The sequence below is a fragment of the Corylus avellana genome, chromosome ca9 (assembly GCF_901000735.1).
Source record: "Corylus avellana chromosome ca9, CavTom2PMs-1.0".
NCBI lineage: Eukaryota > Viridiplantae > Streptophyta > Magnoliopsida > Fagales > Betulaceae > Corylus > Corylus avellana.
Window position 1 is genome coordinate 1,326,544 of NC_081549.1, and position 20,861 is coordinate 1,347,404.

At 33.3% G+C, this 20,861-nt stretch overlaps 2 protein-coding genes across 2 annotated transcripts; both read left to right on the forward strand.

The window, feature by feature from the left end:
- The first annotated feature begins 1,428 nt into the window (after positions 1–1,428).
- On the forward strand, positions 1,429–4,911 carry LOC132191642 (iridoid oxidase-like). The gene is made up of 3 exons (XM_059606730.1): positions 1,429–1,888; positions 2,424–2,896; positions 4,269–4,911. The coding sequence occupies exons 1-3, from the start codon at positions 1,429–1,431 to the stop codon at positions 4,896–4,898; spliced, it is 1,563 nt and encodes a 520-aa protein (XP_059462713.1). The 3' UTR covers positions 4,899–4,911.
- A 10,176-nt stretch (positions 4,912–15,087) lies between these two features.
- LOC132191643 (iridoid oxidase-like) lies at positions 15,088–18,071 on the forward strand. The gene is made up of 3 exons (XM_059606732.1): positions 15,088–15,547; positions 16,158–16,627; positions 17,319–18,071. The coding sequence occupies exons 1-3, from the start codon at positions 15,088–15,090 to the stop codon at positions 17,946–17,948; spliced, it is 1,560 nt and encodes a 519-aa protein (XP_059462715.1). The 3' UTR covers positions 17,949–18,071.
- The last annotated feature ends 2,790 nt before the right edge of the window (positions 18,072–20,861 follow it).

Sequence of the window (20,861 nt, forward strand, 5' to 3'; positions counted from 1 at the left end):
TGAATCTGATATGGAAAATGAGGTAATGTGCGTCCATGACTAATCATACTCAATAATTCGATTTTAAAACCCATATAATTGCCATTATGATTTGGACCACGCACGGTCACTGCTGAGCAAAGCGTGGTGAAAGCATAATATATATAATAATAACAATATATAATATTAATCTGAGTGAGTATATATTATAACTTTTATTATAAGTACTCTCTTATAGGCTGACTCACTCTATTGATATGGATCGCGGAATGCCAATCAACCTCTAAAATCAGTCATTGTTTGAAGAAAAAATAATTCAAAATCATGATCGATAGTCTCATATTAAAGCACAATTACCATGTAATTAGGGTCAATCAAGCGAGGGCCCGACGAAAACTATCAAAAAGTTATGGTCCTGGAGGGATGTAATTTTCAACAATGACCTTTGGTTCAACAGAAAAAAAAAGAAAGAATAATTAATGAACTTTCGAAGGAACAAACATATATTTAAGAAAGACATATTTGGAGTTGCCCTTTATCACCAGCTAATTAATTAATCACGTAACCTTAAACGGATTTTAATTTCCTCCAGTTATCTCATATAATATATTATGTAATCGTGCACCGTACTTTCCATGATGCAATTTATATATAATAATTTGTCGTTTGAACGATCGAGTTGTTAATATAAATTTATATATCTATCACATGCTATATTCGTACATTCAAATATATATATAAATATATGTCGCCTTGCAACGATGACAAAGAAGAAATATAAATTTTCTTATACATGCATGGACCACGGTCCCCTCACTTTTAACCCATGCATGCACAAGCTAGCTTTCTTCTCTAATGGAAAGCATCCTAAGTTAAGAGTCATGACGACGTAGTATGTATATATATATTGAATTTGAAAAGGAAAATTATTGGACACTATAGTTTTTATTATAATTTGTTATAAATTCATGTGATAATCCACATTTTATGGAAATGATCGTCATATCTATATAACTTGACCTTGTGCTAGCCAGCAATGGTCAATGGTGCTTGTGATGATATGCATTAATTTATAATTTCAAAGTGTTTGGGGATTATCGATAATGTCAAAATTAATATAAATAAAAATGGTTTGGAAAGCTACCCAAACAAATATATTTCAATATTGTTTGTTATATTGTTCCCATCAACGAGAATTATTGTACATGTTCATCATGTTCTTTTGTTAATTGTTTTGGGGAGTAATTAAATAAATTATTATAAAAATGAAGAAAAACAAAATAAAAATGTATATAGATTGGGACGCATATCTTATCCAAGATTCCTTATACGATAATTTTTCCCAAAGATTTGTCACATAACTAGGCAGAATTAAACTGCTATAAAAACCGACCGGGGAGCTAGAGTTATTGCAGACAACAAACAAACCAAAAAACCCAACATAAAAACATGAAGTACTACTATGAGGATCTGGGGTTGATCCTAGCAATATTGCTATGGGTTGCATGGGTGATAATGATACGGCGCCGTCACCGACGCCTTCGATTGAAGGAGAAAGGTGATCGGCTCCCACCAGGGCCTAGATCGTGGCCAGTGGTTGGAAACATTTTCCAGCTGGGTTGGGCACCCCACGAGTCCTTTGCAAAGCTGGCTCGACAGCACGGTCCCATCATGACCCTTTGGCTAGGGTCAATGAGTACGGTGGTCATCTCGTCCAAAGAAGTGGCTCGAGACATGTTCAAGAACCATGACGTGGTTCTTGCCGGTAGGAAGATTTATGAGGCCATGAAGGGGGACTATGGTAATGAGGGCTCCCTCATTACTGCTCAATATGGTTCTCACTGGCGCATGTTGAGGCGCTTGTCCACCGCCGAGTTTTTCGTCTCAAGCCGTCTGGAAGCCATGAGAGGTACTCTTATTAATTCCCACATCTTTATTTTTAAGCACTACAAAAACTCTCAGAGTTAAAAGAGGTTCGTTTTGTTAAAATGATCTCACCATAAGTTATTTCAATAGTAAAACGACTCCTCTTAAAAAGAATAATTGTTTAAACAGTAAAGCACTGTTCAAACGACCCCTCCTTCTAAGATGAGTCATTTAAACAGTAAAATACCCCACTTAGAGAGGTTGTTTTTATTTGAAGAGTTCGTTTCAACAATGAAAAATGCCAATTTTAAAAGGGACATGAACTGAATAAGAAACTTATATTGCATTTTAAGGAGCTTTTAAAAGGAGACGTGTGTGCACCATTCACACGTCCCCTTTTAAAAGGGGATGTTCATATTTTACTGTTTAAACCTTCTTAATTTTAATTATAGTAAGTATAATTGGAACATTTACAAAATATCACTATTTTGATAGTTTTTTTGTAGTGAAAGGAATATACTGTTAAATCATTAATTAACTATAGAACAGAGTAATTTACAGATGATACGTTCAAACAGGAGTTCGTGGGAGGTGCATCGATGAAATGGTGCAGTTCATAGAAGATGCTAGTACTGCATCTGGTACCAAAGGCATCGACGTTGGGAGGTTCTTCTTCTTGATGGCTTTCAATCTCATAGGAAACCTAATGTTTTCAAAAGACCTGCTGGACCCCAAATCAGAGAGAGGGGCCAAGTTCTTCTTCCATGCAGGCAAGGTGATGGAGTTCGCAGGGAAGCCGAACGTGGCGGATTTCTTGCCAATTCTAAGGTGGCTTGACCCGCAGGGTATAAGAAGAAAGACACAGTTCCATGTCGAACGCGCCTTCGAAATCGCAGGAGTATTCATCGCAGAAAGGATGGAGAGCATGGAAAATGGCCGCAATGAAGAGATCAAGAGAAAGGACTACTTGGATGCGCTTTTGGAGTTTCGTGGTGACGGTGAGGAGGAACCCTTAAGGTTTTCTTCAAGAACCATCAACGTCGTCGTTTTTGTAAGCCATCTTCTCTTTCTTTCTTATCTTTTGTAGCTTCCACACACATAAACCTAAATTTTATATGTTTAATTAAGTTCGTTAAAATATATATCATTTTGGGACAAAAGAAGGAAATTATTTCAATTTATTCTAGGGTTAAATACCTAATACCCCTTGGGGTTTAGGAACTTTATTTTTACTCCCCTAGGGTTTCATTTTTATCACAGGACCTTCTGGGGTTTTGATAAAGGACCAACTTAGTCCATCCGTTAGTTGATCGTTAAGACTGACACGTGGACTAATCAGATATTGACACGTGGCACCTATTTTAATTTTTTTTATACAAAAATTTAAAAAAAAAATGTATTTTTTTTAATAAAAAAAACAAAACAAAAAGAAAAAACAAAAGGAAAAAAATTGGTCCACCCCCAAATGGCCGAGCCACCCCCAATTTTTTTCCTTTTTTTTTTAAATTTAAAAAAATACATTTTTTTAAAAAAAAAAAAAATTAAATAGGTGCCACATGTCAACATCTGATTGGTCCATGTGTCAGTCTTAACGGTCAACTAACGGATGGACTAAGTTGATCCTTTATCAAAATCCTAGAGAGATCCTGTGATAAAAATGAAACCCCATAAGAGTAAAAATAAAGTTCCTAAATCTCAGGAGATATTAAGTATTTAACCCTTTATTCTATATTAAAATGACATGTCTCACAAGCAATTTTCTTATGCATTTTTAAAATGCACGTAACAATTACATCCTTTAGGAGGATGACTTATAGACTCTTAACTTCTTGAGTTGGATTTTGCGTTACGAGTTTTTCTATCATTCGATATACGATTTTGACAAGTAAAGTCGTGTATCCGAAATTTACTCCCTAAGCAGAGGTCTACAAAGCTATGCCTTAACGAGATCCGCATCATACAAATTTAAAAAATGAAAAATAAAATGAAAAACTTCACTTTAGACCTTTGACCTACCGTGTGTTTCGAAAAGACCCTCTAATTTCAAAAACTTTTAATTTAACTCTCTGAACTTTTAATTTGATTCAATTGACCCCCCTCTGTCATATTTTAAACGTTAAAAGTGATAAAATGACGTTTGTATCCCTCAATCTTTTATAAAATTCTAAATTTACCCTTAATTTTAAATTAAAAATAAATAAATAAATGAAAATCGAATAGTAATTTGGTCTTTTTAAGCATTTATGTTAAAAGTTAATTGCTAAAACTAACGAATAGGGTAAATAGATTGAAATTGAAAGTTTATGGGCGTGAGAGTGAAGGTTCTAAAATTAAAAATTTTTTTTTAAAAAAAAAAAAAAAAAAAAAGTGTCCTTTATGAGGGATCACTCAGGAGTGTCAAAATTTGATTATGGTACTTTCAGGAGATGTTTACAGCGGGGACCGACACAACGACAAGCACGCTGGAGTGGGCAATGGCTGAGCTTCTCCACAACCCAGAAACTTTGAAAAAAGTCCAGGCCGAGATGAGGATCGCCATAACCCCAAACAAGAAGCTTGAAGAGAAGGACATCGAGAACCTTCCATACCTCAAAGCTGTCATAAAGGAAACGCTAAGGCTACACCCACCTCTCCCTTTCCTAGTCCCACACATGTCCATGGATTCCTGCAACATGCTCGGCTACTCTATTCCAAAAGAAACACAAATCCTCGTCAATGTTTGGGCGATCGGACGGGACCCGAAGACGTGGGAAGAGCCTTTGGTTTTCAAGCCAGAGAGGTTCTTGGAGCCAAACGCGGCGGATTTCAAGGGCCACCATTTTGAGTTCATACCCTTTGGATCTGGGCGGCGCATGTGCCCAGCCATGCCGCTTGCCTCTCGTGTGCTTCCGCTGGCTCTCGGGTCTCTCCTGCACTCGTTTGATTGGGCCTTGGCCGACGGGCTTAACCCGGAGGAGATGGACATGGCCGAAAGGATGGGGATAACGCTTAGGAAAGCCGTCCCGTTGAAGGCCGTACCAATACCTTACAAACGGCGCCGTGTTGGTATATAAGAAGTTCATGGGATAGGATTTTACAATGCATGTGTACTTGCAGATTATGATTAACAGCTAGCTATACGTATATATGGAATGCATGGCTCTATATATATATATATTGTTAATAATATTATGTTATTATTATTTACTTTTTTTGGTATTCTAAGTCTACTAGGTTTATCTTTTTTTATTATACTAGGTCTGTATTATTACAGAAATTCTTAATAAAAATTTCTTAAAATAGAAGCCTAGCTTGATGAAATGATTGACTTTGTAAATATAGATTTTTTTCTATTTCTTAAACTTTCTTTTAGATTTTGTTGAGCTATTTCAGCCTATTTGTATGAACAAAGTCCTTTTTTTTTTTCTTTTTTTTTTTCTTGACTTGGACGGTTCAGCCACCGATACATTCTTTGTATTATTTTTGGTTTTATGTTTTGAAAACACTTTAAATTGCATTTTAGAAACACTTATATATATATATATATATATATATATATATACACGTTTATGAACCTTAAAGAAAATGCTTTTGTGGCTCTTATCACTAAAAGCGCTTCTTAATTTTCACTTCAAAAAAAAAGAAAAAAAAAAAAGAGGAATCTGCAATTAATGCTTACACCATTTGTTAAGTTTTTTCAATTGAATAGGATCTCTCTATTTCGAATGAAAATTTGTAATGAAGAGTATCTATTTAGTATAAAATAAGTGGTAATATTGTAAATTATCCTTCAACTTTAATAGTAAGACAATAATATAATATTACCACTCATTTTACACTAAATAGATATTCTCAATTTCAACTGAAATAGAGAGGATTGGCCTATTCATTTTTCAATAGGGTAGGTATATTATACTATAAAATGATGAAAATAGGTCTCAATATCCAAATGACTGAATATTCGAGAACTAAACATGCATAACAAAAAATTTAACATGGTCTCATGAATCAACCCACATATAGCATAATAATATGAACGACTCCAATATAACACACGCTTGGGTTCAGTCATTCCAACAACCATAATTCAAATACAAAATCAAGTAAAAGTATCAATATATCTATATTTTTATAATTCAAGAGAGACATAAATAAATTAGCAATAAACTAGGAGTTGTTATACATATAATCCAACTATTCAAGATCATCCCGCTCACCAACCCGCCAATGCCATCTTAGTCACCTTGAAACCACCAATACAAATTCAAGAAGTAAGAGAATTTAGGTGTATATAGGGAATGGGCAACAAGTCATAATGTGGTGGATAATTTTTTTTAAAAAAATATTACGCTTAGACCCCATACAGTGACATTTCTCTTGCAAAAATACCTTCATTATGCTCATTCAAAATTACCATTTTTTGCTATTTACACCACCTTCCCTTAGATTATAACAATAAAATGGACAGAAAGTTCAGCATGAGATGTGCACGTGCAAAATTTTAACTTGAAATACTCAGATTTTTTTTTTTTCAAAACAAAAATAAAGGTAAAGGTGATAGAAGAGTAGCTTAGGTATTTCAAGTTTAAAATTCGCCCGTGCGAATTAGATGTGCAACTTTTCATCCACTTTAATATACAAATCTAACCAAGTACGTAAATTGCAATGAAATGATAGTTTGAAAGAACTAAGTACCATAAATGATACTTCTTTTTGCAACAAGAAGAAAAAAAAATGTTAGTTTAAGGATTAAATATAGTTTTTTCAAGAAAAAACTTACTGGCAATGAACCTTCTGAAGTGTTCTTTTACAATATATATATGAGAAAAAAAAATTGCATATATTGTAGAAAAATATCTTATTTTTAATTGTGTGTATTCATATCCATAAAGATAAAGTTATACAAGTAGTTGAGAACAATTTACCAAACTTGGAGCTCATCTATTCTAGATATAGATATTTAATGCTTCTTCATTATCCCTTCATAGCAATCTACTATACATGGGGCATATTTGATGCCAATAAGGTTCAATTTTCCTGAACAAAGATTAGCGCACTTTATCCTAACAAACGCAATTTTGGTGGGATAATCTCTAGGATGATCTGAATCATTAAAAAGGCATCTAAGAAGAATGGTAGAAATACAGAACTCCATACTGTGATAATCTCTATGCCATGCTGGTACACACTCATTAAGTGTGATTTCAAGGCAACGATGAATATAAGTCATAGTCTCATTAGATCAAGTTGGAAGGGTTGAAGGTTGGTTGGTAGTGGAGTGGGAGCGGAAGAAAGAGGTATAGGGTTATTAGCATGCACTTCGAGTATTATGAGAAAGAGTGTATGAGAGCAGAGAAAGAGTGAAATGAGAGTGTATGTACGTACGTAGTATTAATTACTCTATTAAAGTTATTATAACATAATCATATATAAATATATAGATTTAAGATTTTTGGATTAACAAATTTGTTATGGTGTTTTATTAAATTTGTTATGTTGTTGATCTCTCAGAACTTTATGTTTTGTGATTGTTAGAACTTTTACGCTAGCTCTTGACTACTCTATTAATAAAATCAGAATGGATTTCCCTAAAAAAAAAAAAAAAAAAAGACTCCATTAGATACTTATGCTAAGGTCATTTGATATGACCTCCACTTTATGAAGTGTGATCTGCAACCGATTGAGTACTACCCTGTTGGGACATCTTCCGATCCTATCAATAATTAATTGCTTTGAATGCTATATTATCATGTATGTGGCTTTTTCAATCTAAGTTTAATTTTTTTTTTTATATAAGTTAATATATTTGATATTAGGCTCTCTGATGTCAAAAATCCAACACCCAATGCAATGCCAAGTTCATGGATCAAAAAGTACCTTATAACGGGAATATGCATGAACCAATTGGCCTAAAACACAGTTAGTGTGAATCTGATATGGAAAATGAGGTAATGTGCGTCCATGACTTTGGAATCATACTCAGCTGGTGCATATACTATATATCATCCAAACTTTAATAAAATAATTCGATTTTAAAACCCATATAATTGCCATTATGATCTGGACCACGCATGGTCGCTGCTGAGCAAAGCGTGGTGAAAGCATAATATATATATATATATATATATATATATATATATATAATAATAATAATAATAACAATATATAATATTAATCTGAGTGAGTATATATTATAACTTTTATTATAAATACTCTCTTATAGGTTGACTCACTCTATTGATATGGAATGCCAATCAACCTCTAAAATCAGTCATTGTTTGAAGAAAAAATAATTCATGATCATGATCGATAGTCTCATATTAAAGAACAATTACCATGTAATTAGGGTCAACCAAGAGAGGGCCCGACGAAAACTTGTTGTATTTATTCATTTTGGGTGGACTAGCATAATCATTTGTTTTGTTTTGGGCCCATAATGGGATGACCAATTTTGTGGACACATGAGGAAGCTATTTAATCTAAGTGAGGTTTGCCCATTAAGCTTCACTAGATCATTATGTGAAAATTATAGTTGAGAGTAATAGTCTCTCTCCACACACAAAACGCAGTTTTCTTCTACATATATGTTTGGGCATCTACAGGAGATTCATGAAGGTAGATATGAAAAGCTTGTCATGAGAATATTGAAAGTATGACATTGTTAGATTTATTTATACATGCTATGGAGAAAGAACATATTTATTATTAATTTATTCTAATAATTGGTATCAGAGCCTCTGTTTCTTTTCTTCATGGCGGTAATAAATCTCGTTTAGACTGATATTTTTTATCTGAAAAATATTGTGAACAAACGAGATTTGGTTTCGAGTGGAGGCGGTAGTGGATCTGAATTTCTTGCCGCCACCACTGCTATGGGTAATCTAAGCGTACCATCCCCATCTCGCATTGCCGTCGTGCAGAGCCATTGGCAGTGTTTTATGGATTGTGATTCTATTTTTCTTTCGTTGTTATGTGGCTTTTAACGCGTAGAAGACGGTTGTCAATTTGTTTAGCGTGCTACTGCAGCTTGTTTTAAAATAATATGTATATTATCTTTTTTGAAAATTGCATGATTTAGACACCTCAATTTTTCTTAATAGTGTGTCAGATGCTATACGATTTGGGGTCTATTTTTTTTAATGTTCTACATGGTTTTTTTTTTTGCTTCTACACTATGAGTCTCATTTTTAATCCTTTTTTTTGGGGGGGGGGGGGTTAATTTGGTTGTGTATTGAATTAAAAGAATTTTCTTTTTCGTTAAAGAAGCAAATGTGAAGACATATTTTGTCCTTCGTGTATGTTTGTTTCATACGAAGTATAAAGACTTAAAATTTTTATTAAAAAAATAAAAAATGTTAAAGATGGACATGTGATAGAGCTATATATGTGTGAACTTCAACGGTGTGTGCATATATGATGGAGTGATGAGACTTTTGCATTGACATTAATTTACATATTTATCAAACAAAGCGGTTAAAGATTAAATATGTGTGAACTTATCCTAAATTCATGTCATTTTATGTCCAACCATGAGTTGTTTATATTTTTTATAAACTTGGATTTATTGGATCTGAGGATTTGGGCGGAAAAGAGATTGGTCTCAATTGCGGTATTTATTTTGAGATTGATAAGTTTTTTGTGCAATATTTATTTCAACAATGTGTTTTATTTTTGTGAATATACACACTCTTTTGTTCTATGTATATATACATATGATTTTGAGTATACATATTATTTTTTATCCCTAAAAGGAGGGCTTTGACAACTCCATCGATATTTACTTCAATCATATGTGATGTTTATTTTGATTGAAATATTTTTTGTCGAGCAAAAATTGTTAATGTGTTATACAGTATATTTATGTTCAACATAAAGATGTAAGCTTTATGGTGCATGGATTGACAATTTCCTGTATGCGTGTTAAATGTGGAGCCTATAATCCAAATTTTTATTTCATTTGTCATGGTCAACAAGCGTTTTTTTGACCCAAGAGATTTTCAGTATTATTTCTTTGAGGATATGTCATCTTATGGGAGTAGTGAGTTATATATTTTCTCATAAAACTTTGGTTCCAGCCTATCATTTGATAAAATGCTATTAGTATAACTCTTGTATACATGACACTCTATGATTTGTAAAATGACTCACATATAAGAGAGAGTTGAGCCAATGTAAAAAAAACTCACACATGAGGGGGAGGTTTGTTGTAAATTCATGTATTAGTGTTATGTCTCACATTGAGAAATGAAAAGAAATGGGTAAGTATTATATTGAAGAAAATAAATGTTAATATCAGCTTATTTTGTATACAATATTGTTTTGTATACATTGTTCATCATATTTGTGATTCTGAAATATTTGGTTATGAACAAATACTGATTTTAAGGCATGTGCTATAATAAATAAATAAAGGGTGCATGTATTGTTGCTTGTGAAATTTTATGCATTCCTTTCGAGATTTATATGTGAATTTATATACATTCCTATTGAGATTAAGGAATTTTGTGTAATATGAATAATTGTGTTGTATATAAAAATCGATGATTTTGACTGGTTATGTTCCCACCTACCGTGGGACAAACTGTGATAAATTGTTGGATTTTATCATAAATTCAATTTTTTTTTTTTTTTTGTGAACGAATAATTATGTTATACATAAAATTGATGATTTTGACAAGTTATGCTCTCACCTATAGTGGGAATAACTGCAATAAATTGTTGAATTTTATTGTTAATTCAATAAAGGGTTTTGCGAACCTTGAGAGCATCGATATGTTTAATACATGATACATTATTGTCCTTATTGTAATTCAATGATGCCGTGCATGTGGTGTAATTTGGTGCTTGCCATAGTTTTGTGTTATTTTGATTGAATGTTATTTTAGTGTCTATTGGTTAAATCACTAGTTTGTTTTTAATATATCTTGGGGTAAATCTATAAAGTATTTGTGAATATAAAATTCTTATTTAAAGGAACAAAATCCAATTTGTCCATTATATTTTATAATGATTATCAAGTAATTTTTAATATGTTGTGTCTTTATTATTGTAAAGGTGTACTTGGTAATCATTTTAATGAGTTATGTGAACATATTTTTGGACTAAGTGAGACTTATAAATTGATTTCTTTTCCATAAGAAAAGTTTTTTAAATGAAATATACAATCTATGACTAATGTTCATTTTAATTATGACTGGAGGTAATATTTGTGATTTTCTATTATCTTCCAATAGAAGTTGAACTACTTGCATGTATAATGATATTCACTTAGGGATAAATGAACTTTTTGTTAAATGTGCATAATTTTTTGTAGACTAAAACCGATGATTTTGAATGATTATGTACCCGCCTACCATGGGACTAATCATGATAAATTATGGGGATTTACTGGTTCAATGTGAATAATGTTGTTGTACATCAAAATGAATTATTTTAAGTGGTTACGTACTTGACTATCGTGAGACTAACCATGATAAATTATTGGGTTTTATCGGATATTATTCGAATTAAATAAATAAATAAATTTTGGGTTATTATTTTGTAAATCGTAATAATTATACCAAGGTCCATACAGATAATAACTTTGCCCTATCGGTAAATTATTATATAGTAGGATGTTTGGGACGATGAAGAAAATGGTTAGATACTTTGCATTTGGTTATCCAATCTTATCCTCTCGATAGAGGGTCATTTTAAGTCTTTGTATTTAATTATTTTGTTTTTATCATGCATAGAAGTCAATTTTGTATTGCGGACTCTAGCATAGAGTTTGACAAAAATAATGCGTAAGAATCCATTATGTACTATAGACTCTGACATGGAGTTGAGATAAAAATAAGGCGTAAAAGTCAATTGTGTATTATAGACTTTAACATGAATTTGACATGAAAAAATAGTGTGTAAGAGTTTATTATGTATTAGAGACTCTACCATAAACTTGAGATAAAAATAATGTGTAAGAGTCAATTGTGTATTGTAGACTCTAGCATGGATTTGACATAAAATAATGCGTAAGAGTTCATTATGTGTTAGAAAGTCTAGCATGAACTTGAGATAAAAATAATGTGTAAGAATCAATTGTGTATTGCACACTTTAACATGGATTTGACATAAAATAATGCGTAAGAGTTCATTATGTGTTAGAGAGTCTAGTATGAACTTGAGATAAAAATAATGTGTAAGAGTCAACAGTGTGTTGCACACTTTAGCATGGATTTGACATAAAATAATGCGTAAGAGTTCATTATGTGTTAGAGATTCTAGCATGAACTTGAGATAAAAATAATGTGTAAGAGTCAATTGTGTGTTGCACACTTTAGCATGGATTTGACATAAAATAGTGCGTAAAAGTCATTATGTGTTGGAGACTCTAGCATGAACTGGAGATAAAAATAATGTGTAAGAGTGCAATGTTTATTTTGAACTCTAGCATATGTGTAAGATAAAAATTTTACTATTTGGTGAATGAGGATATTTATGAGTGCATGTTTCTTTTTTTTTTCTTTTTTTTTTTTGTTATATATACATCATAAATTTATTGTGACATCTTCAATCCTAACGATCCTGGCATATCTCTCTTGGAAAGATACATATTATGAAATTGTAATAGCTTCCAAGTCTCAATTGCCTCAAGCAATCATATTAATTGAGTCAACTGTGTATAGCTTGATGTGGACTTAAGTATGTACATAACATTATATGATTATATTATTGGTGTACTTGGGAAATACTTGAGTCACTGGAAAGCTGTAAAGAAAGTACTAAGGTACTTGTGGGGGTGCTAGGGACTTTGTGCTAACATAACGGTAATCCGACATTCTTAATGTAGTTGGATATTGTAATGCCAAATATTTTAGTTGTCCAAGTTGTGTATTTGTGATGGTGGGAAGAGCTATTTCGTGGAAAAGTATTATACAAATACTTATAGCTTCCTCAACTTTAGAGACATAATGTGTAATTTATTGTGAAACTACGTGTCAGTATACATGACTGCAAACTTTTATCTCAGGGCTAGGCATTCTAGATGCCATTGTGATGCCATTAGAGTTATTTTGTGTTAATTCTATAGCAATTTTATTTCTTTCGGAACACTAGGAACTCCTTACTATACAAGCATATTGACATAAAAGTATATGTTTGCTAGAGAGAAAATTAGCTGAATCTCACATTTGTGTAGTGCATATCCCCACAGAACATATGTTGATGGACCCACTGACCAAGGGTTTTGGCTCCTATAGTGTTTCAGGAGCATGCGACTCATATGTAGTTGTTAGAGTCTTTTATTCTATTAAGTTAGTAGGAGTTATGCGCCTTATGTATATCGTGAGTATTTTTTTTGTGTTGCCATATATTGTTCTACGCGCATTTGTGTTAACTATGGCATTGGTGTTGTGATATGAGACATTGTGTATTAGTCTCAATGGTCTTCATTTGAAAATATAGTGATCACTATTTATATTATTTGCGTCTTACACTTGCATTCTATTTTCCTTGGTCACATGATTGTAAGTATTTGTTATATGTCATGCATCCTATCGGTGTATTCTAACTTGTTATTTGCAAACACATTTTGATTAGGTTGTGTGTTTAGAATGTTTATTTGTGTTTATCTTGTGGTTAAATGACTTAGGCTGTCCAAGTGGGAGATTGTTATATTTATTTCTTTTGGGTGGACTAGCATAATCATTTGTTTTGTTTTGGGCCCATAATGGGATGGGTCAATTTTGTGGACACATGAGGAAGCCATTTAATCTCACCCTATATTTAAGTGAGGTTTGCTCATTAAGCTTCACTAAGTTATTATGTGAAAATTATGGTTGAGAGTAATAGTCTCCCTCTACGTACATATCTACCTTCATGAATCTACAGGAGATTCATGAAGGTAGATATGTAAAGTATGTCATAAGAATATTGAAGGTATACCATTGTTAGATTTATTTATACATGCCATGGCCGGAGAAAGAACATATTTATTATTGATTTATTCTAATAAAACTATCAAAAAGTTATGGTCATGGAGGGATGTAATGATCAACAATGACCTTTGGTTCAAGAGAAAAAAGAAAAAGAATAATTAATGAGCTTTCGAAGGAACAGACATATATTTAAGAAAGACATATTTGGAGTTGCCCTTTTATCACCAGCTAATTAATCACGTAACCTTGAACGGATTTTCCTCCATATATCTCATATAATATATTATGTAATCGTGCACCGTACATTCCATGATGCAATTTATATATAATAATTTGTTTGAACGAGTTGTTAATATAAATTTATATATCTGTCACATGCTATAGTCGTACCTTCAAATATATATAAAAATATATGTCGCCTTGCAACGATAACAAAGAAGAAATATAAATTTTGTCATACATGCATGGACCACGGTCCCCTCACTTTTAACCCATGCACAAGCTAACTTTGTTCTCTAAGGGAAAGCATCGATCGTAAGTTAAGAGTCATGACGACGTAGTCTATATATATATATTGAATTTGAAAAGGAAAATGATTGGACACTATAGTTTTTATTATAATTTTTAATAAATTCATTTGATAATCCACATTTTATGGAAATCATCATCATCATATATATATATATGATGATGATGATTTCCATAAAATGTGGATTATCAAATGAATTTATTAAAAATTATAATAAAAACTATAGTGTCCAATCATTTTCCTTTTCAAATTCAATATATATATATAGACTACGTCGTCATGACTCTTAACTTACGATCGATGCTTTCCCTTAGAGAACAAAGTTAGCTTGTATATATATATAACTTGACCTTGTGCTAGCCAGCAATGGTCAACGGTGTCTGTGCAAATTTGGGAGCTTGTGATGATATGCGTTAATTTATAATTTCAAAGTGTTGGGGGGTGGGGGACAAGAAGAAGAAAAGAAAATTATCGATAATGTCAAAATTAATAAATAAAAATGGTTTGGAAAGCTACCCAAACAAATATATTTCAATAATATTGTTTGTTATACTGTTCCCATCAACGAGAATTATTGTTCATCATGTTCTTTTGTTAATTGTTCTGGGGAGCAATTAAAATAAATTATTATAAAAATGAAGAAAAACAAAATAAAAATGTATATAGATTGAGACGCATATCTTATCCAAGATTCCTTATACGATAATTTTTCCCAAAGATTTGTCACATAACTAGGCAGAATTATACTGCTATAAAAACCGACCGGGGAGCTAGAGTCATTGCAGGCGACAAACAAACCAAAAAACCCAACATAAAAACATGAAGTACTACTATGAGGATCTGGGGTTGATCCTAGCAATATTGCTATGGGTTGCATGGGTGATAATGATACGGCGCCGTCGCCGACACCTTCGATTGGAGGAGAAAGGTGATCGGCTCCCACCGGGGCCTAGATCGTGGCCAGTGGTTGGAAACATTTTCCAGCTGGGTTGGGCACCCCATGAGTCCTTTGCAAAGTTGGCTCGACAGCACGGTCCCATCATGACCCTTTGGCTAGGGTCAATGAGCACGGTGGTCATCTCGTCCAAAGAAGTGGCTCGAGACATGTTCAAGAACCATGACGTGGTTCTTGCCGGTAGGAAGATTTATGAGGCCATGAAGGGAGACTATGGTAATGAGGGCTCCCTCATTACTGCTCAATATGGTTCTCACTGGCGCATGTTGAGGCGCTTGTCCACCGCCGAGTTTTTCGTCTCAAGCCGTCTGGAAGCCATGAGGGGTACTCTTATTAATTCCATCATCTTTATTTTTGAGCACTACAAAAAATGAGGTTTTGGAATTGGGCCGTTTTGTTAAAACGATCTCACTGTAAGTTATTTCAATAGTAAAACGATTCCTCTAAAAAAGAATGGTCATTTAAACAGTAAAGCACTGTTTAAACGACCCCTCCTTATGAGATGAGTCGTTTGAACCGTTAAATACCCCACTTAAAAAGATTGTTTTAATAGGAGGAGCATTTCAAGAGTAAATAACCCCACTCAGAGGGGTCGCTTCTAAACGACCCCTCCTATTTGAGGAGGTCATTTCAACATTGAAAAATGCCCATTTTAAATGGGGTATGTAGTAGATGTAAAGCTTGTATGGCATTCTAAGGAGCTTTTAAAAGGAGACGTGTGCGCACCATTAAAATTATAAAGTTTGAACAGTGAAAATATGGACATTTTCACTGTTCAAACTTTATAATTTTAATTATAGTCGGTATAATTGGAACATTTACAAAATATTACAATTTGAACGTTCCTAGTTTTTTTTTGTAGTGAAGGGAATATGCAGTTAAATCATTAATTAACTATAGAACAGAGTAATTTACAGATGATATGTTCAAACAGGAGTTCGTGGGAGGTGCATCGATGAAATGGTGCAGTTCATAGAAGATGCTAGTGCATCTGGTACCAAAGGCATCGACGTTGGGAGGTTCTTCTTCTTGATGGCTTTCAATCTCTTAGGAAACCTAATGTTTTCGAAAGACCTGCTGGACCCCAAATCAGAGAGAGGGGCCAAGTTCTTCTTCCATGCAGGAAAGGTGATGGAGTTCGCCGGGAAGCCGAACGTGGCGGATTTCTTTCCAATTCTAAGGTGGCTTGACCCGCAGGGTATAAGAAGAAAGACACTGTTCCATGTCGAACGCGCCTTCGAAATCGCAGGAGGGTTCATCGCAGAGAGGATGGAAAGCATGGAAAATGGCCGCAATGAAGAGATCAAGAGAAAGGACTACTTGGATGCGCTTTTGGAGTTTCGTGGCGACGGTGTGGAGGAACCCTTAAGGTTTTCTTCAAGAACCATCAACGTCGTCGTTTTTGTAAGCCATCTTTTCTTTCTTATCGATCTTTTGCAGCTTCCACGCATATAAACCTAAATTTTATATGTTTAATTAAGCTTCATTAAAATATATATCATTTTGGGACAAAAAGAGGAAATTATTTCAATTTATTCTATATTAAAATGACATGTCTCACAAGTAATTTTCTTAAGCATTTTTAAAGTATATGTAAGAATTACATGCTTTAGGAGGATGACTTAAAGACTCAAATTTCTTGAGTTCGATTCTGCGTTACGGAGTGTTTTTTTACTTGATATACGATTCTGGCAAGTAAAGTCGTATATCGGAAATTTACTCCCTAAGCAAAGGTCTAAAGAGTTCTGCCTTAACGAGATTCGCATCATAAAAATTTAGAAAATAAAATAAAATAAAATAAACTTCACTTTAGACCTTTGAACTACCGCACGTTTTGATAAGCCCGTTCCTAATTAAATTTCAAAAGCTTTCAATTTAACCCATGAACTTTTAATTTGATTCAATTGACCCCCCTCCGTCAGATTTTAAACATTAAAAGTGATAAAATGACGTTTATACCCCTCAATTTTTTATAAAATTATAAATTTACCCTTAATTTTTTTTTAAAAAAATAAAAATAAAAATAGAGAAAGGTCCTATATTTTATGAGGGATCGATCATCAGGAGTACTGTCAAAATTTGATTATGGTTTCAGGAGATGTTTACAGCGGGGACCGACACAACGACAAGCACGCTGGAGTGGGCAATGGCTGAGCTTCTCCACAACCCAGAAACTTTGAAAAAAGTCCAGGCCGAGATGAGGATCGCCATAACCCCAAACAAGAAGCTTGAAGAGAAGGACATCGAGAACCTTCCATACCTCAAAGCTGTCATAAAGGAAACGCTAAGGCTACACCCACCTCTCCCTTTCCTAGTCCCACACATGTCCATGGATTCCTGCAACATGCTCGGCTACTCTATTCCAAAAGAAACACAAATCCTCGTCAATGTTTGGGCGATCGGACGGGACCCGAAGACGTGGGAAGAGCCTCTGGTTTTCAAGCCAGAGAGGTTCTTGGAGCCAAACGCGGCGGATTTCAAGGGTCACCATTTTGAGTTCATACCCTTTGGATCTGGGCGGCGCATGTGCCCAGCCATGCCGCTTGCCTCTCGTGTGCTTCCGCTGGCTCTCGGGTCTCTCCTGCACTCGTTTGATTGGGCCTTGGCCGACGGGCTTAAGCCGGAGGAGATGGACATGGCCGAAGGGATGGGGATAACGCTTAGGAAAGCCGTCCCGTTGAAGGCCGTACCAATACCTTACCAACGGCGCTGTGTTGGTATATAAGAAGTTCATGGGATAGGATTTTACAATACATGTGTACGTGCAGATTATGATTAAAAGCTATGCGTATATATGAAATGCATGGCTCCATATCTCTTGTCATCGATGATCACCAAGATGGTATTGTTCGTGGATCCAATAAAATGGGACTTTGATATATGGAAATAATATTAATTAGCTTGGCTTCGATTAACCAGAGGTCCAGAACCATATATGATGATTTTTTATACAGAAATTCGTAATAAAAATTTCTTAAAATAGAAGCCTAGCTTGATGAAATGATTTACTTTGTAATTTTTTTTTTTTTTTTTTTTTTTTTCTAATTCTTAAACTTTCTTTTAGATTTTGTTGAGCTATTTCAACCTATTTGTATGAACAAAGTCTGTTTTTTTTTTTTTTTTTTTTTGAATTGGACGCTTCAGCCACCGATTAATTCTTTGTATTATTTTTGGTTTTATGTTTTGAAAACACTTTAAATTGCATTTTAGAAACACTTATATATATACACGTTTATGAACCTCGAGCTCAAAGAAAATGCTTTTGTGGCTCTTATCACTAAAAGTGCTTCTTAGTGATAATGCTAATGCTAACATCATCTGTTAAGTTTTTTCAATGGAATAGGATAATGAAAAATTGAAATGGAGAGGATCGGCCTATTCATTTTTCAATAGGGTAGATTTATTATATTATAAAATGATGAAAATAGGTCTCAATATATATCCAAATGACTGAATATTCGAGAACTAAACATGCATAACAAAAAATTTAACATGGTCTCATGAATCAACCCACATATAGCATAATAATATGAACGACTCCAATATAACACACGCTTGGGTTCAGTCATTCCAACAACCATAATTCAAATACAAAATCAAGTAAAAGTATCAATATATCTATATTTTTATAATTCAAGAGAGACATAAATAAATTAGCAATAAACTAGGAGTTGTTATACATATAATCCAACTATTCAAGATCATCCCGCTCACCAACCCGTCAATGCCATCTTAGTCACCCTGAAACCACCAATACAAATTCAAGAAGTAAGAGAAGTTAGGTGTATATAGGGAATGGGCAACAAGTCATAATGCGGTATGTGTATAAAAATGTTGAAGTGTTCTTTTACGATATGATATATGAGAAAAAAAAAAAAAAATTGCATATATTGTAGAAGAATATCTTCTTTTTAAATGTGTATTCATATCGGTAAAGATAAAGTTATACAAGTAGTTGAGAACAATTTACCAAACTTGGAGCTCATCTATTCTAGATATAGATATTTAATGCTTCTTCATTATCCCTTCATAGCAATCTAGCTACTATACATGGGGCATATTTGATGCCAATAAGGTTCACTTTCCTGAACAAAGATTAGCGCACTTTATCCTAACAAATGCAATTTTGGTGGGATAATCTCTAGGATGATCTGAATCATTAAAAAGGCATCTAAGAAGGATGGTAGAAATACAGAACTCCATACTGTGATAATCTCTATGCCAAACTGAGTTAGAAGAATTTTATTCAACCTACTCTATAAAAATTATATGTGTCCCTTAAACATGTGAGATGTACATATTTTTTTAATAGTAGGGACAAAGTTGAAATAAATTTTATTTAAAACTTATGTGCATCTTATATGTTATTAAAAAAAATGAACACGTCTCAATTTTATAGAGTAGGTTGAAGGAAATTCCTCCAACCCAGTTTAGAGAAAAACTTTGTCCAGTTTTCTCTTGTTCTCCTACTTATTAAAATTAGTAAAATAAGTGAAATAAAGAGAGGTATTCTACATTTAATATTTTGTTGGGTAAAGTTTGCTTAACCCCCTTAAACTAGCACTCCAATGACAATTTATCCCCTAAATTATCAATTGAGATAATTTACTCTTAAAACTTTCAAAACAATGACAATGTATCCTCAATTTTAACAAATTGACGAAATTACCCTAACTACAATAAAAACAAAAATACTAAAATTTAATTTAATTTTTTTCAAATTTTTAAGGGTAGTTTTGTCTGATTAAAATTTCTATATGGGTAATTTCGTCATTTTGCTAGCATTATGGGGGGTACATTGTCATCGTTTTGGTAGTTTTGGGGATAAATTGTCGCAATTAATAGTTTTGAGGGTAGATTGTCATTGTGGTGGTAGATTGAGAGGGTTAAGTAGACTTGACCCTATTTTATTTTATTGCATTTAATATAATGTATATGGTTTCATTTAAATATTTTTAAATGATACAATACCATATTTAACATATGGTAATATACACACTATTAAAATCTTTTACATTTAATTTGAAATAAAGAAGATCCTCATTTATCAATTTACTGGTGTCAAATCAAACTTAGAGTAAGAACTTGCACTAATCTTATAAATTTGAGTGATGCAAATGCAATCATTTAACACTAAAATTGAGATGATGGGAGTGAGGAAAATAGCCATAAATCATGACGGGAAAGTGATGGCATCGATGTGCACACTACAAAGCCACATATTTCTAACCTGAATGTGACGGTTTGAAAGGTGATAGAATTTAGTAGAAATTGGGATTTCAAAATATCATGAAGAAAGGAGATGCATTGAAAATAATTATAACTTTGCAAAGGGATTGGTACAATTGGAGCATATATGGACATTTGATAAATGATACCAAAGTCCTTGTGAACAACTTTTAATCATGGTATGTGGGACAATGAAGTATGCAGCAATTAAGTTAGATGCTGCCTTCCAAGCATGCTTTCAAATGTTGGGGCTCATTTTACTTTCAAATCTTATTTAATTGTAGCATATAAGTTAAGCTATCGATCCCACCTGGACAAGTATGAGATTGGTTCATGTTGCTCTCATAGATTAGGAAAAATGAAAGAGAATTTATTGGGTAAAGTCCACTTAACCCCCTCAAGTAACTCC

Excerpts from the sequence above, each read along its gene's own strand:
- LOC132191643 (XM_059606732.1), top strand. The coding sequence starts at position 15,088 with ATGAAGTACTACTATGAGGATCTGGGGTTGATCCTAGCAATATTGCTA. Across the intron at positions 15,548-16,157 it reads CCGTCTGGAAGCCATGAGGG|GAGTTCGTGGGAGGTGCATC; the intron begins GTACTCTTATTA and ends ATGTTCAAACAG. Across the intron at positions 16,628-17,318 it reads CCATCAACGTCGTCGTTTTT|GAGATGTTTACAGCGGGGAC; the intron begins GTAAGCCATCTT and ends TTATGGTTTCAG.
- LOC132191642 (XM_059606730.1), top strand. The coding sequence starts at position 1,429 with ATGAAGTACTACTATGAGGATCTGGGGTTGATCCTAGCAATATTGCTA. Across the intron at positions 1,889-2,423 it reads CCGTCTGGAAGCCATGAGAG|GAGTTCGTGGGAGGTGCATC; the intron begins GTACTCTTATTA and ends ACGTTCAAACAG. Across the intron at positions 2,897-4,268 it reads CCATCAACGTCGTCGTTTTT|GAGATGTTTACAGCGGGGAC; the intron begins GTAAGCCATCTT and ends TGGTACTTTCAG.